Source organism: Hibiscus syriacus, unplaced genomic scaffold (genome assembly GCF_006381635.1).
Source record: "Hibiscus syriacus cultivar Baekdansim isolate YM2019G1 unplaced genomic scaffold, ASM638163v2 tig00110893_pilon, whole genome shotgun sequence".
Lineage (NCBI taxonomy): Eukaryota > Viridiplantae > Streptophyta > Magnoliopsida > Malvales > Malvaceae > Hibiscus > Hibiscus syriacus.
In genome coordinates, this window is record NW_024062901.1 from 5359700 (window position 1) to 5376505 (window position 16806).

At 34.8% G+C, this 16806-nt stretch overlaps 2 protein-coding genes and 1 pseudogene across 3 annotated transcripts; 1 reads left to right on the forward strand and 2 right to left on the reverse strand.

The window, feature by feature from the left end:
- The first annotated feature begins 4827 nt into the window (after window positions 1-4827).
- Window positions 4828-8422, forward strand: LOC120145024 (cytochrome b-c1 complex subunit 7-2, mitochondrial-like). 2 transcript variants are annotated; one of them, XM_039158940.1, is made up of 6 exons: window positions 4828-4998; window positions 5073-5230; window positions 5925-6005; window positions 7331-7378; window positions 7614-7681; window positions 8269-8422. In XM_039158940.1, exons 1-5 carry the CDS (start codon window positions 4905-4907, stop codon window positions 7662-7664), a joined length of 432 nt encoding a protein of 143 aa, XP_039014871.1. In that variant the 5' UTR covers window positions 4828-4904; the 3' UTR covers window positions 7665-7681; window positions 8269-8422. The 2 variants fall into 2 exon arrangements, with proteins under 2 accessions (XP_039014871.1, XP_039014870.1); XM_039158939.1 differs by lacking the exon at window positions 8269-8422 and having other exon boundaries at window positions 7614-7776.
- Window positions 8423-8451: 29 nt separating this feature from the next.
- Window positions 8452-11089, reverse strand: LOC120145021 (annotated as a pseudogene).
- A 1650-nt stretch (window positions 11090-12739) lies between these two features.
- On the reverse strand, window positions 12740-14591 carry LOC120145022 (chromatin accessibility complex protein 1-like). Its single transcript, XM_039158938.1, has 4 exons — window positions 14086-14591; window positions 13623-13707; window positions 13037-13078; window positions 12740-12833 (listed from the first exon to the last, which is right to left on the reverse strand). Exons 1-4 carry the CDS (start codon window positions 14500-14502, stop codon window positions 12760-12762), a joined length of 618 nt encoding a protein of 205 aa, XP_039014869.1. The 5' UTR covers window positions 14503-14591; the 3' UTR covers window positions 12740-12759.
- Window positions 14592-16806: the final 2215 nt, after the last annotated feature.

Sequence of the window (16806 nt, forward strand, 5' to 3'; positions counted from 1 at the left end):
CGATCCGGGAAGTCACATTAGGGCCACCGGAGCGACCCACTGTAAAAATAGCGGAAAATTTAAAACTTTTTATCAGAACATGTAAACTTATAAAATCAGTTTTCACTATTTAAAAATAAAACATATTTCCAAACACGTATATGAATCAAAATACAATTACATGCCCCCTAATCACATGTACCATACTCTGCAACAACGTCGGACGAACTCCCTTACTGAAGTCGATAGATGCACTGGTACAATTCTTTTAACCTGAAAAGGTGAGTAATAGAGTGAGCTTTGGAAAGCTCAGTAATACATAACTACCAGATGATGCTGAAGAACGTGCAGATACAAATAAACATATTTTTCCTTATCGATTCAGACATTTACAGATCTTTATACTGAGCAGAGATTATACGGATATTTCAGGTAGTAACAAATAGTATTCATTCCAGATGGAAATATTTCGGTTGTCTAGGTTCAGGAGATCAGAATAGGTTTTCTAGTGTGTTCCTAAAAACCATGTAACTTTTCAGATCTTTTTAAAACATATATATATATATATATATATATATATACCCCCATCCGTTCACATCATAAATGTGTAGGTTCCCCAGAACCATACACCCAACCGCACATGCCATTTAGACCCTGAGCACAAAGCCGAGGAGTCTGTAGATAATCTTCCTCCAACAATAAACCCCCCAGATAAAACATTTCTCCGTCGGTAAACGGAGATATCAAAAATCAAAACATAATTCAGATCAGATATCATAACAGAATCCAGGTTAGGAATCAGAACAGATTTCAGATCAGATGTCAAAACAGAATTCAAATCAGAAATCAGATAAAATATTCATATAAGTAGGGAACACACTAGAGTTTCCAAATATTATTTAGAGATACAGGATAATCTTATCGGGCAGAGAAACGTAAATCTTCAGTTTACCAATAGAATGCTGGAAATTAGAATCACTATTAGAAGAGTTTGTTAACTGACAAAATCATCGGTTATTCAGGATATGATTCATCGGTATCATCTTATTCGTACACTTTTCTGAAGCTCTACGAAATTTGAAGGTATTCAGAATCTTTACAATCTATGACGATTAATCCGATTATCGAACAACTCCAGATGAATAGCTTCCAGAACCAATACTTACCAACTTGTCAATTCATTAACCTTTCAGGGTATTTACTCTTTAATACCAAATATTCTTATCCACAAATCATCATCTGAGTCATCACTGAATAGATCTTAAGGAGACAAGCAAATATTCTAATGGTCTTTATTTTATTTACATGTTTCAACTATACCATAAAATGCTGACGTACTTGATTTGTGGTTCATAATCCATAGGGATGATACATCATATAAGTTCATTCGAGTTTCCAAACTTATTTCGATCTCTTACTTAATCCTCAGTCATTGAGGTTACTTAATTCATTTAACATTCAAGTCCAATCCAGTTACTTCGGGATTTTCCAGAATAATTTAAACGTTCCTGAATTTCATATACATGTTGTACTTCCATTCCATTCAATTTGGTCTTCGTGGTTGATTTGTCGAACAAACGTCCAATTCTTAGTATTGAATACGATCTAGATCTTAGTTGAACTGAATACTTCCAAAATTTGTCATCGAGCCAAACTTGAGAAGACGAACACATGTTCCAGTAATATCTATGTCATTCAGGTATTGACATAGCTTTAGGGTTGATCTACTCACTTAAATTATTTTCCATTACCTTTAAAGGTAGTCCAATACCTATGCTTACTTGGATTCCTTAATTAATCCAAGACATTTACTTAGTTTAGACCATAGGGTATTTTGGTAATTTTGATGTTCAGTTTTATTCCATTCATTTCAGAGCTCGAGGATATTCAATCATTCCTGAGCTTGGTGATATTCTTGGGTCATTTCTATTACATGGGTATTTTGGTCATTTTACAGATCCATGATATTTCAATCTTTTTCCTCCATCCGGTCTTATTATTTAATTCCAATTTATTATCTATTCCAGTCCGTTCGAACAATTTTGATAAAAGAGCACCCTCCGATAAATTATTCTTCAGGTATTTACTCATAACTCAGATATTTTCGGGTCAAGTTCCTTCTCGGATTTTACAAACGGAATACTATGAATTTTTCTTTACAAAGAAAGAATATCAATAATTAAATTTGTACTTAATCGAGTTAAGTACAAATCCTCAAAGTACTTTCTCCTTCAGGGTCAACTCTGACTATTTTATCTCTCAAGGGTATTTTCGTAATTTCTTAATCAGATAATTTCGATATTAGCTCTTAACGAAAATTATAATAATAGAGATCCTATGATTAATTGCTTCCTCGAACATTCTTTGATCTTGAAATGATTCCTTAAAAGACTTCTAGTATCTAGCATAAACCTTCTTAGGGTTAAAAACCGGTTATCCATAATTTCCAAGTAAAACTAACATTTCTTATGTACATCAATAGTTTTAGTAGATCAATAATTCTTTTCAGATTTATTAATCCACTTCCAGAGACAATTCTTGTCATTTTCCAACTTAAGGGTATTTTTGTAATTTTACCCTACCGGAGTATTATCATAATTTCCCATCCAAGTACCTTTAACATTTAACATTTGATGAAATAAACTATAAGTTACAAACCCATGTTGATTTCTTTATCACTAAGCACAGAACTTGTAATTTAATTTTAACAATCCCTCAAATTCTTATAAAAATCATCTGAACCATAATCAATTACTGAACCCTTTTACCGTATTCAGATCGAGTGTATAAACTAATTAACTACACAAATGAGACCAACATTATCTTAATCATGCATTTATCAATATTCACATGTTTCATAAAGCATAAAGAGATAGTAAAGTATTACCTCGATTTTCGTGCAATACTGATCGACCATAAAAATTCCATTCGAACGCCTTTGATCTTCAATTCAACTTCCAATAATTCATCAGATACATAACAACATAAATTATATCAGAAACGGAGCTTAATTGCGATAAATGGATCGAATTGGTTGATAAATCAGTGAAAGACGGCTTACTGGATTCGAATTTGGCGAAACGGACTTCGGATTCGGATTCAGGACGTCGAAAGCATAAAATATGACTTTTCGGAAATTTGGAATTTTCGGTCAAAATAAAAGTCAACGGGTTTGACCAGAAATTTCGAGGCCTTCGGATTCGAATTTCGAAAAACGGACAGCGGAATCGGATTTGGAACGTCGAAAAATGTCAGGATAGGTATATTCGGTCGAAGTCAAAGGTCGTTTAATGCCCGGTCAAAGCCGGACAAAGTTTTGGTCAACAGTGGTCAACGTCGGTCAACGGGTCAACGGTCAACGGGTCAATGGGTCGGGTCGGGTCGGGTCAACGGGTCGGGTCGGGTTATGACCGGTCGAACCGGTCAACTATGCACCAAAACCGGTCAAACCGATCATTTTTTCTTCCCCACGCGCAGTGGCGGCGCGTGAACAGTGATAAATTCCCGAAAAAATTTCTAAAAATTATTTTGAGCGATTTTGAGATACTTACAAAGCTCGGTTCATAATTTTGAACGGCGGAGAGCTTGATTTCAACAAATCAAAAACTTTGACCGCTTCACCTCCTCACGTGCCGCCGTCGACGGAGACCAAGGATGACACCGGCAAACTCGGAACGATGCAACGAATGCGATGGTACGGAAGGTGTCGTAAACGGATGACCCGATCGTCGTGAATCGATGAAAAACCAACTAAAACTGAGTTATTACCGACGATATTTCCGACTGAAATTCATGACGAACGGCGATGATTCACGACGAAAGGTTTGAGGGGTTTTGTTCCTCGATTGACAACGAACACGATGGTGATTTCGGCTCGTCGTTTGGAAGTCGGACGGCAAATTTATAATTGAACATATTAAAAAAATGGTTAAATCATGGGTTTAGCCACTGAATTTTCTATACTTCTTAAAATGGTATGCCAACTTTGAAATCTTGTAATTTAACCCACTGTTTCTTTCAAAACATCAAATTAAATCCACCACATTATAATTTCTTAATTTTAGCCCATAAATTGGGGTGTTACATCACCTATGATGCAGTCGTTGATGTTCGAATCCAGGACCTCTAAAAATAACAATCATTCTTTTAATTATTAAAATAATTAAGTTCGTGTTATATGATGTATTGTTTATCTTTGTTGTTTATAGTTATAATCTTTAGCGTTTTGTTGAGAGTATCTTAGTTAAATCTCCGTCTTCGTGCATGAATGGTGTGGTGTTGTCTATGAATGTTTTTGTATTATGAGATGAAACTTTTAAAATTTTAGAAGAAAAAAATTATAAAAATTTAAAATAAAAATAGATTATCAAAAAAAAATTTATCTCTAGTTTTTAATAACAAAACACAACGAGGATTCGAAATTTTAAAATATTAAAATTTAAACTCTTAAAATTTTCAAAAATTTTATAAATTTTTTAAAAAGTTGGATTAAACTTTGAAATTTTGAATGTTCTTATAAATTTTAAGAAATTCTCATCCTCTTAAAATTTCAAATTTTCAGTAAACCTTAATTTTTTTTCTAAAAAATGTAAATTGAAACCTTTTAATTTTTTTAAAAAATTTTAATTTAATCCTCTAAACTTTTTAAAATTTTAAATTGATCCTCAAATTCTATCATTAAATTTTGGTTGTCGTGGAGGAAAAAACGAGAAAAAGTATGCTAAAATAAAAATGACCTCATGATTAGATGAGTACCTGTTTAATTTAACCCAAATAGTAATACAATACCTTATAAAAAAAAATACTAGGATGAATATATTGCCACGTTACTCTGGGGACACTTCCAGAAGAAAAAGATAGAAAGGAGACACCATCATATAACCCAAACTAAAATCTCAGGGATTAGAGAAGAGAGAAGAGCCAAAATGTCGTCGTTTTTGAAGTCATTCCTGGATCCGAAGAAGAATCGTTTGGCGGCCATGCACATGAACTCCGTTTCCAAACGCCTCCGCAGATACGGTACGGTTGTTCCCCTGATTTCTTATTTAGTTAGTTTTTTTTTCCAATTAATTTTGTTTGGACGATTTGTTTAGGCCTTCGCTACGACGATCTATACGATCCTTTATACGATCTGGATGTGAAGGAGGCGTTGAACCGGCTGCCCCGTGAGATCGTCGATGCCCGTAACCAACGCCTTAAGCGTGCTTTGGATCTCTCCCTCAAGCACGAGTATCTCCCTGAAGATCTTCAGGTTTTTTTTCTCTTCTTTGTTTTAGCTTTGTGTTAAGAACTTTGAGTGCTTATTTTCATAGATTTTCTTATTTGTTTGTTTTTTGTTAGTAATTCAAACGATATACATCGAACTATAATAAAATATGTTAGGAAAATATACTTGCTACAAAATAAAATATATATTTATATATTGAGAAAAATAATTCAAACATATACATCAAACTATAATTATGTCGTGGAAGAATGACTATCTTCGAAATAAAATCGTATATGGTGTAATTGTTGAAATGAATGCCATCTCTAATGTCAACATTACTCTTTAATATTCGTGTAAACTGAGAGAATATTATACCATTTGTTTGAAGTGAATTCAACCTCTATTTTTAGGCTGAAACTGAGGGTAAAAGGGTTAAAAATGTAATACCAATTATAAAATAATAATTGTCATAAATATTATTTAATGATTATAAAATGGATTCTCTCTTAGAGGTGGCAAACGGGTCATACAGATCGGGTTTGAGTCGGATCATTTCGGGTTTAGATTATGTTTGGTTTAATTTTATTCGGGCCGGATCGAATTTGGTTTGGATTTAGTTCTGGTGTATGGTAAATCGGGTCGGGTAGCGGGTCGGGACAATTTTTGGGTCAAGTGACTATTAGATCAGTTGTTTTTCGGTTTGGATCAATATCGGATTGGTTGATTGTTTGGTCAGGTTAATACTAAACTGGTTAGATTTCGGGTCAAGTCAATATCGGATCGGTTGATTTTCGATTTAGATCAAACTTTGGATCAGGTAAATTCAAATTGATTTGGTTATGAGTCTAATCAAGTATATATAGAATTATTAATATATTATTGTAAAAATATGTCTCCTTGTTTGTTAATCAAATCATTTAGGCTTAATTCGCTTATAAGTCTAATCAAGTATATATATATATATATATATATATATATATATATATATTTAAAAACGAATTGATTGAGGGTTTTTAAAATATTTTTTTTTATATTTTTATCAATAATATATTTTAGGGTATAGTATACAAATGCTTCTCTGACTATTGAGTGTTTCTTTGTTGAGTTTTTTTACTATCAAAATTTACAAATGTCTATTGACTATAGGATGTAGTTTTGTTAAGTCCCTTACTATTAAAATTTATAAAATGGTCATTCGACTATTCATTACGTTCTAAATTTATTATTTTCTATTAAAAAATTAACGGCAATCTAATCTGGATGTTAATTTGTTGTCTGAGATATGATAAAATCTGATTCTAGAATCTCAAACGACTATCAAATTTCAGACAACATATTAACATCTAGCTCAAATTGTCGTTAATTTTTTATCGAAAAAGATGAATTTAGAACATGATGAATAGTTGGGTGACCATTTTTTAACTTTTAGTAGTTGAAGGATTTAACATCTAGTTCAAATTGCCGTTATTTTTTTTATCAAAAAAGATGAATTTGGAACATAATGAATAGTTGGGTGACCATTTTGTAACTTTTAATAGTTGAAGGACTCAGCAAAGCAACATCCTATAGTCAGTTGACTATTTTGTGTAGCATTTAATAGTCGAGAGACTCAATAAAGTAGTATCCTATAATCAAAAGACCATTTGTATATTTCATCTTAAATTTTAAATAAAAATGAGCCAAAGTTTGAAAGAGAGGGAGCAGATATTTTGTAACAACTAGTAAAGATGGAACAAAAATCCTCATAAAATAATGTTTTATCAGTAGAAGATCGTGTCTGAAAAGGAACACGCAAGAAGTGATTTGGTTCACTCACGCCAGACAATTCCTATTTAATGTGCCAACAAAATGTACCCTAAAGTAACGTTGTATTGGGCTATCATTAAGGTAGAATCATAAATGGAGGGTGCAGAGTGAGGAGCTAATATTAATATTGAAAATTAGTATCAATTAGATTTTTTTTTTTTTGACATCATGTGTTTGTAAACCCACTACATTTTGAAAGGAGAAAGACGCGTCGGAAAAAAAAAATAACATTAGCTAACCAGTGTTTGATATTTACATCCATCTTCGCTCAATGATTCTACTTTGAGGTCTCATAAAGTCATAACTGATTGGATTTTTCTTCTATTTTTTCCCCAGAAAATGCAGACACCATTTAGGAGCTATCTTCAAGATATGCTTGCTCTCGTAAGTTCTCCAATGCTATTCTCTGTTGATTATCTTACTGGTTTACGTTTCCTTTTGTCTGTTCATTTTTTGTTTCGGCCTTTGCTTAATTATTCCATGGAATCAGACATGTATGTGTTCGACAGTGTGACGACTTATTTCGATTACTTCGGCATCAATACTCTCTGTGCAAAACTGCAGAAAGAGTGTAGAAATTGTGTTTGTTAAGATTGTTTTGTTCTGGGTTTCTTTGTAGGTGAAGGAGAGAGCAGAGCGTGAAGCATTGGGAGCTTTGCCTCTTGTATGAGCGAACCATTCCTTGAGGTTTTTAATGTCTCTCTCTTTTAGCTAATGTTGTTCATATTTGCCCTCAAATGATTTGCATGTTGTATCATTGTAACGTAAGCACGATAATAACGAATATAAAATAAAGTAAAATAAAGAATACTAAGATTTAACGTTGAAAATGTACAACACCAACATTATATTATTTATATCATATGCTATCTTAGCTTAAGTGGACATGAATTTTGCCTTTACCACTTGCATTGTTGCAGATTGCAGTGGTTTGCGTTCATGTTTGAATAGAATAAGTAGTGTGGTTTTGTCTATAAATTTAGATGTTTTATAAGATTATAAATATTTTAGATAATGTTTAAAAATACAAAAAACATTTAACGGTAGAATTTTATATATACGAAAACATTATATTTTAGATGCTTTATAACATGTTTTCTCTCTTTGTAATTCAATCCCTCAATTTTGTATTTTATTCAATTTCGGTGTTCAATTACGGTGTTCAATCCTCCTGAATCTTTTTTCCTTCCCTAGAGAATTCAGATCATATCTTTGCTTAATCAAGGTGTTTCTACCTAACTACACCCTCTTCTATCCATGGTGACATCAACTAGATATCAAAAGTAAACAGGAGGATTTCCGGGCGGAACTCACAGCAAAACTGATTTTATCTATGTAAGAGGGCAGGCATAGAGCAAAAAATTAAATAGTTCACAACATGATTAAACAAACTGACCGAGCAGAAAAAAGATGGACTTGTCAAAAGTTACTTTCAAGTGAAGGAATTATTACCATGTCGTTTGAAGTCTGAAGATTGCAGCTTATTAGATAGATCGTTTTACTCAGACATCCCGGAAGGTTGATGTAGCCATAAACAAACCTGGAGTTCCTTGTATGCTTCTTTTCAACAATCTTCGGATCAATCGAAATATGGAACATTTCAAAAGTTATTTATGCACATGAAACTCCAGAAAGATGATTTTCTCCCTTGGCTTTTCCATTTACAAGTATATCATAAGTCGTGTCGTCGGGTAAAAGACCTCTATCGAGCATTTCATTATGCAATCTTGAAGCCTCTTCGAGATTCCCTTCTCGAAAGTGTCCAGCAATCAAAGCATTATATATAAGAACGTTAGAAGTAAGGCCCTGTCGATCCATCTCTTTCAAAATCTTGTGAGCATTCTGGAGCTGCCCTTTCTTGTAAAGACCATTTAAAAGAACAGTATAAGTGACTATATCAGGCACAATACCCTTGGTAAGCATCTCTGAGTAAAGACCAGAGGCAAGAAATAATTTACTCTCTCTCAAAAATCCATCAATTAGTGTAGTGTAAATATGTAGATCACAAGGAACTCCCTCACTTATCATTTCCTTGTGCAACTCATTAGCTGCTTCCATATTATTTACATTCCGAAACCCACTAACCATGCTGCTGTAAACGATTTCATTCGGAGATAACCCGACTTGCCGGAGTTAGGAAAAAAGCTCACAGCTCGGACCATGTCTCGCTTCTTGCAAAACCCGTCAATGAGGGCATTGAATGCAGTAACATCCAATTGAAGACCCTTACTTTTCATCTCGTAATGCATTTTTAATGCAAGATCCATGTTATCGCTTTTGCATAATCCATTCACCATGGATGTATATGTGATAACATTGGGAGAAATTCCACTTTCACACATTTCTCTATAAACTCTCAGGGCAGAGTCCATGGCGCACCCTCTTTGACAAATCCATTGATAATGCTATTGTATGTCATACATGAAGGGATAAAACCCTTTTGGACAAATATCTTCAACATATCCCTAGCCTCGCATGTACAACCGACTTTGCTCAAACCGTTGACGATTATGTTGAATGTGTAGTCCGAAAGGGCAATATGCACACCCACCATTTCATAAAACACGTCTAAGGCCCGTTCAGCGTCGCCTTTACTGAAATGCACATCAATCAACATTGAATATGTGATGGCATTAGGTTTAAAGCCCCGTTCAATCATCTCCGAAAATGTAGTATGCGCCATATCCATATTCTGCACTTTACAGTAGGCGAGTATCACGTTATTATTCATAACATTACTCGGAACAAGGCCATTAGTCACCATTCTCTGCCATAAACCGCAAGCTTCTTTCACTTTACCATCCTTAGAGAAATGGTATAAGAAAATATTATATGTATAAACAGTGGCAATGCCGGACTCAACTGCCTCGTCGAACAAGCTAGACGCCTCATTTAGCGAACGGGCTTCTAAGAATCCGCGAATCAAGGAATTCACATTGAAACCAGTAGGTTGTAAACCCATGGTTTTCATTTCTTCATAAAGCTCATATGCCTTTTCAACAGTCCTATTCCGACAACACCATTCAATCAAAACTGTATAGGTAACCTTGTTAGGAGCAACCCCATCCTCCTTAATCTTATTGAACAAATCCAAAGCCCCATTGATATCACCTTGCTTGCAATATCCCTTCATTAAACTAGTCGCAACCACCACATTCAATGGCTTCCCAGAACTCAACATCTCATCCTTGAGCCTCAACGCCTCCGCCAAATTTCCCTGTTTTACGAAAGCCCCAATAACAGTCGTGAACGTACCCTCAGAAGGAACCCTTCCCCTTGCCTGCATTTCTCTCAATAACTCTCCAGCCATGTTCAAATCGGGTTTCCGAAAAGCAGCAAGAATAGCAATACTATAAACCCCTGCATCAAGATCTATCCCTTGAGCTTTCGCCTCCCTAAAGAACTCCTCAGCTTCCCTTCTTTCAAAAAAGCACGCATCATCGCATATACCGTAATCGAATCGCCTCTAGCTCCGATCGAAACCATCTTACCATACAACTCCCTAGTTTTATCCATCAAATTCCTCCTAAACAATAATGTTAAAAGACTATTCATAAAAGTAACCAAGGAACCACATCACGTTCAAGCATTCCATTAAAACAATCCACCACATCATCAATCCTATTGACTCTAACATAACTGTTCAACAAGTAATTAAACGCTCTCGAATTCAACTCGAAATCCAATCTTTTCGAGGTATCAACCAAATGATCTAAGACAACAGAAGGGGCAGGACCTTAATGGTCAGAACCGAAATTATCGTTAAGCAAATACTTAACTTGTTTTTGGGTCTGTGAAGAACCAACCAAAATGTGAAGCAGAACACAAACGACATCAGTGCTTTCCACAAACCCTCCTTTCTTTTCGACGGAACGGAAGTACTTCAGAGCCGATAAGGGGTCGTTTTTGTGAGAGAGAAGAGCTTTTATCACATGGGTTTGGGTCAAGCTTGATGAATCTGAGGTAATTTTCTCAGTGCGAATCGGGGTTTGGGGCTGAGTGCAGATGCATTTGGGGATTGGTAAACGACGGAGAAAGAAAGGTGGAATGGATGAAGGATTTTTTAATGGAGACTTCATTTTGCTCACCACACAATCGAACCAGAGCTTGATGAACAAACCCTGATTTGAAAGGAAAAGACAGAAAAAGGCAAAAAGGCATTATAGGTCTCTATACTTTTGAAATAAACTAATTTGATCATTGTATTATTTTTTTCTTTCAATGCGGCCCTCTGATTCATAAAATAAACTCAATGTAGCTCTTGAACCAATTTTTTTCATCGTTGACCGTTATAGTGTTGATACGACAGTTCATCGTGTTAACATGACAGCCTATAGTGTTGATATGTTAGTCTAGGGTGGCAGGTTAACGTGACAGATGACATTGTAGATTAGTGTTGAACTGACACGCTAGTACTGAAACAGTCGACGATTAAAAACATTAGACAAAGGACCACATTGGGTTTGTGTTTTGAGTTGAAGGGTCACATTGAGAAAAAATAATAATATGAAGACCATATTAATTTTTTTTCAAAAGTATAAGAAACTCTTATGCCTTTTTACCAAAAACACAGCATATATTAGCTTTTTCTGATTGAAATATGCGAAAGCTTCCTGTTTATTTTAAAATTTACAATTTAAGCTCTTATTTTATTAAAAGAAAAGGCATAATAAAAGGTTTACCTCCCAACGTTTGCGTAAATAGTCACTTTATGTTCTATCATTTTCTTTTTGGAATATTTACCAGCCCGTTAAGTCTAAATATCCATTAGTTGGATATCCGTAAAACTCAAATACTCGTATTTTCAGATTATGGATATCCAGTTTATATATTATCGCATAAAAAAACACATAATATATATATATATATATATATATATATATATATATATATATAAAGTTTATTTCAAAAATAAAACATTAAAAACATTAATATTAATTGTGATCTTTTTCTTCAAATCTCGTATTAACAAATTAATAAAGAACATAAAAATATATAATACAAGAATATAAAGAATTTAGAGATTTAAATTTAATTTTAAGGTAAAATATTAAAGACCCTAAAATAAAAGTATAATTTAAAACTAATATATAAATATACTATCGGGTCAAGTATTGTAAAAAAATATTTGATCCAACTACCCGAGAAAAATCACGGGTTGAGTACCTAACCCGGTCCAATATTTTTTTCAGAGAATTATCCGATTTTTTCAAATTTTGGTCGAGTAATTTTAAACAACCATATATACAACTACATCAGTCATCCTTGACATTTGTAAGCTACAGTTACTCTTTAATTGAGTATATCTTCAAATGCAACTTACACACATATCAGTCTTCAATTTTCTAGTCCTTGAGGCATCAAAGCATACATAAATAGCTCTAAATTTACTCAAAATTGAAGTAAATATATAATGGACCTCAAGTGATTTTAATCTATAATCCAATGTATTAGTAATTCAACTTGGGTCTAATCCAATGCATTGTCTTCTTCAACCACACACATCTATGCTCTTACTTAGAACTCAATTTACTCCGATAGTCGAGACGAATTATTTCATTTGTCGAATTCTGAAAACATAATAATCCTATTACGAATTATTCGCTCGGAATAATTCCCTAGACTACTGAGATAGTTAGATTACAGTGTTGGATAAAATTCGCAGACCCCGTGTTAGCAAAACGAGTTTCCGACATACAACAGCAGACAAGACAAAGATGTCCGAGTTCGGTCGAAGTAGGATCATTGTCTCGGTTCCCATGGTCTTATCCTTCCCCATTCTCAGTTGAATTCATCTCTTTTAATGCATCCTCAGCTTTTATTTTCTGTGGGACGTAATCTGGAAACACATCGAGTTTCCATCAAATGAAAAACTTGGAATTCCGAGCAAGTTTTACGAGATAGAACACAAATTAGAAAGGTGCCTATTAGTTCAAAAGCTTTAGTTTTGTTTTTTTTTTTGGTTCCTTTTTCCAGTTCTACGACTCTAACTTGGTATCAATCGCATACTCAGCATCGTAACGAGATCATAATTAGGAATACCTGATAGGAAGTCGTATCTCTTCCGTTCATGAACAACTGATGCTGCAAAGAAATTAGGAGCTCAAGAACCTCATTAACATGTACAACAAAAGCACAAGCAATGGAAGGAGATTATTTAGTGTGAGATAGAACCAAAAACTTTCGGTTTCAATGGCACAACAGCATCATTCCCAGTGGATCCCGGTCCAGACACGCAAGGTGTCGGTTTTGATGCAATATAGGAATCACTATCGACGTATAGACTATAGCTCTAACCCACTTAAACAGAACTTAAACTAAAAATTTTATAAGTTCATCTACGGCAGATTTCTTCCTACCAATCAAACCATGAAAACAGACTGGAACTAATCATACTACAGATATCAATGTTTAAGAACATATGACAGATCTAACAAAACCACTTGGAGATAAAATCATTTTGAACCCCAATTTTAACTGGAAATGCATCACATGCCTCGATCCTCGCAATAATATTTAGTGTTGTTCAGCCATGGCTCATGCTAATATTCTACATTTTAAAGACATTACAGTAATGCCGGATACGACTGGCAAAGAAAATAATACATACAAGGAGGATTGAACATACCTAGGTGTTTGTAGCTAAGCGATTTCTTTCGATCCTTCACCGAGCATTTGTATCCGTCTTCGCTAAATTTTTCAAGGAACATTTCCTGCAAAGATCATGAATACATTTAGAAATTAATACAAGATTCAAAGGCAGATAACAAAGCAAAGTGATAATTACTATTGGATCATCAAACAGTGCTCAAACAATTTTCCACACAGAAGAAACAAGATACACACAAAAGAACTAAGTATCTTGCACAAAAGGTTGAAAAAAACAATTTTTTCCAGAATTAAGAGCAACAATTTGAAAATCCCAACTTTCCAATACATTTTCAGTCAACAATGCATTCAAACAAACATCGACCCCATAAATGACAGAAAAGCATAATCTTTATCAAGCTTTAACCTTGGAGAATAAACACATTGAAAACCCTAAAACATTCAAGAAAATAACCCAAGATAAAAAAAAGGGGGGGGAATACCGAGGCTTTGTTAACAAGGAAAACAACATCTTGAGAAATAGCCATGCTGGAATCTTCAGTCTTGATTATCCTCTTGATTCTCTGCATTGGAAACTTGCACACGGTTACTTCTTCTCCTCCTCCATTTTCTTCTATTTTTTCCTTTGGTTTCCTCTTGTTGTTGGGTTTAACATTCTTGTGGGTCTTGTTCTCGTTCGATGATGGGTCGGGAATAACCTGGGACTTGACCGGAGTTCCATTGCCGCTCTTCTTTCTACTTTTGTCTGGCTTTGGCTTTGATTTGTTGGCTTTTGGGGATATACTTGCTTTCTTCTCTGGTTTTTTAATGGGTTTCTTTGTCTCTTTGGGAGCGGTTTTGTTGCTCTTCTCCTTCTTCTTCGAGTTCTCTTGTTTGGGTTTCTTGGAAGAGGAGGCCATGGCGCTCTCTCTCTCTTTCTTCTCACAGAATATGGAAAATCTCAACTACAAACTCCACAGCTGAGAATTGAGATGTCATCTCAGGGCCTTCATGTGGAATGGGCTCTTTCATTTTATCTTTAGATGGCCTAGCACGAATATAATCTAGGTTAAACTACGTATTTAGTCAATCACATATTCATGTGATTTCATTTTGGCCACCTAATTATTGTTATACCCAATGCTACCCATATGATTATGGCTGCATTCTATTATTACTAACTCATCAAGTAGTTCGAATACAGGGAGTAAAACTTCCTTTCTTTGCAATTCAGTTCAGTTAGAAACTCTCAATGATGTAGCTCTGGTTTAAACCCGGTTTCGGACAATCCCAATGCAACCCATATGATTATGGCTGCATTCTTTTATTAGTAACTCATCAAGTAGTTCGAACACAGGGAGTAACTTCCTTTCTTTGTAATTCAGTTCAGTTAGAAACTCTCAATAATGTAGCTCTGGTTTAACCCGTTTTCGGACAATCCTGACATTGCCGTGCTTACAAAGTCGGATTAACAGCTCGTTGGATGTTGCATAATGCAGGAACAGCCCCCTCTCCAGCATCAGACCCAACAAGGTTCAAGTAAACACGAGCATCTGAAGCGCCTCTTCGAACCTACCTTCTCTGCATAATCCCCCAAAGTAACAAAATCTGCTTGGCATTCATATTCCTTCATCTCCTCAAGCAACGCCATCGCCTCATCAATTCGACCTTCCCTACAAAGGCAATTAATCAATGTAGTATAATACAGGACATTTTCATCTCCTTTTCGACCTCTAACGCGGATTCGAGATCTCCATTACTACAATGACGTTCAACTAAGATGTTAAAAATGCACGTGTTTGTTCTCTCAACCTGAGAGATCTCTTGGAGTTCAATAGAAAGTTTTGATTCAATCAAGAGGTTAAGACAAGTACTAATAGCTTTCAGCAAGGGCTTTTCACGAACAATGGGCCCAATTGCATCGAACATCTCAAGCACCCTATCATGTAAAGAAAACTTGGAAAAATGCTTCATGAGATTGAGGAATATACCTTCATGAAATCTACAAGTTTCATAAGTCATTTGACCAAGTAACGAGCCAATGGCCTGGATTGCTCAAGCTTGTGAAGGATGGCTGTAGCACTGCTTATGGAAAGAAACTCTCACTGGATTCATCATCCGAAATCATTAGAAAATGATCGACCAAGATTCAATGCAGCATAAAAACACAACCTTTTCGAGGTTTCATCCCGTTTTACACATTACAACGAAAACCGCTGGCATCGGAAGTCCCACATATTTAGCTGCAATACAGTTGAAAAGATTAAACAAAAACCCAAAAGGTCATTTGACCAAGTAAACATAGACATAAATCAACAATCAAGCACAATTAATCCATTATAAGCCAAAAACTTGCAGCATTTACAAGTAGAAATGAAGATTTCTATATGACTAAATAGTGATTAAAGAACACAATGATTTCTGCATAAATGAACACTCTAACAGATTAAAGAAGTCATAAACGTAGTTATAAAGTAAATTAATGAACATCCAATTCCCATTATATCTGAGATGAAACGAGATTGACCTAGCTGAAGTTGGTAACCTAATTGGTGATGCGAAGTCTCTGGTGCAGCACTTCTCTTCTTGCTCGTTCACCTTCATCAGAAGACAAGGAAATCGGGCGGCGTATGCAATGGCTTTAGATACTCAACGGACCGGGTAGAAGACACACCGATTATGGCCCTCCAAGCTGCAAACAGTGACAGAAGATTCACAGATCCTCCGTGAGACGAGATCAATCCCTCTAGTTTTTTCAGGAGTTTTAAGTATTTCATCCGCTAGAAACCCCTGCTGCTCCATTCATCAGCTGTTTTTAACAAGTGCAAGGATTTGAGATGCTGAAGAATCTTTGCCAATTGATTTTCCATTTCTTCTTTGCAATGTTTGTGCTAATTTTGTTTGACATTTGTTGCTGTTAGGTGAGTTCTGGTCCTTCAGCTTTTCTCCGAGTCTTTTCCCTTATAAACGCTGCTTTGTAGGGGCTCATCGTTAATTTTTAGAATAAAAGAATACATATGTTTTAGGATAAATATAAACAAAGGGTTACTTTATTGAATTCATCGATTATTTTCTCTAACTATTAAAAATTATAAAATAATAATTTGACTATTTATACATATTTTCAACTTGTATGACATGAATATTAACATGTTGACTGAGATATAATAAAATTATATTTTAATAATGTTCATTGAAACCGTGATTTTCAAGCATTGACTTGA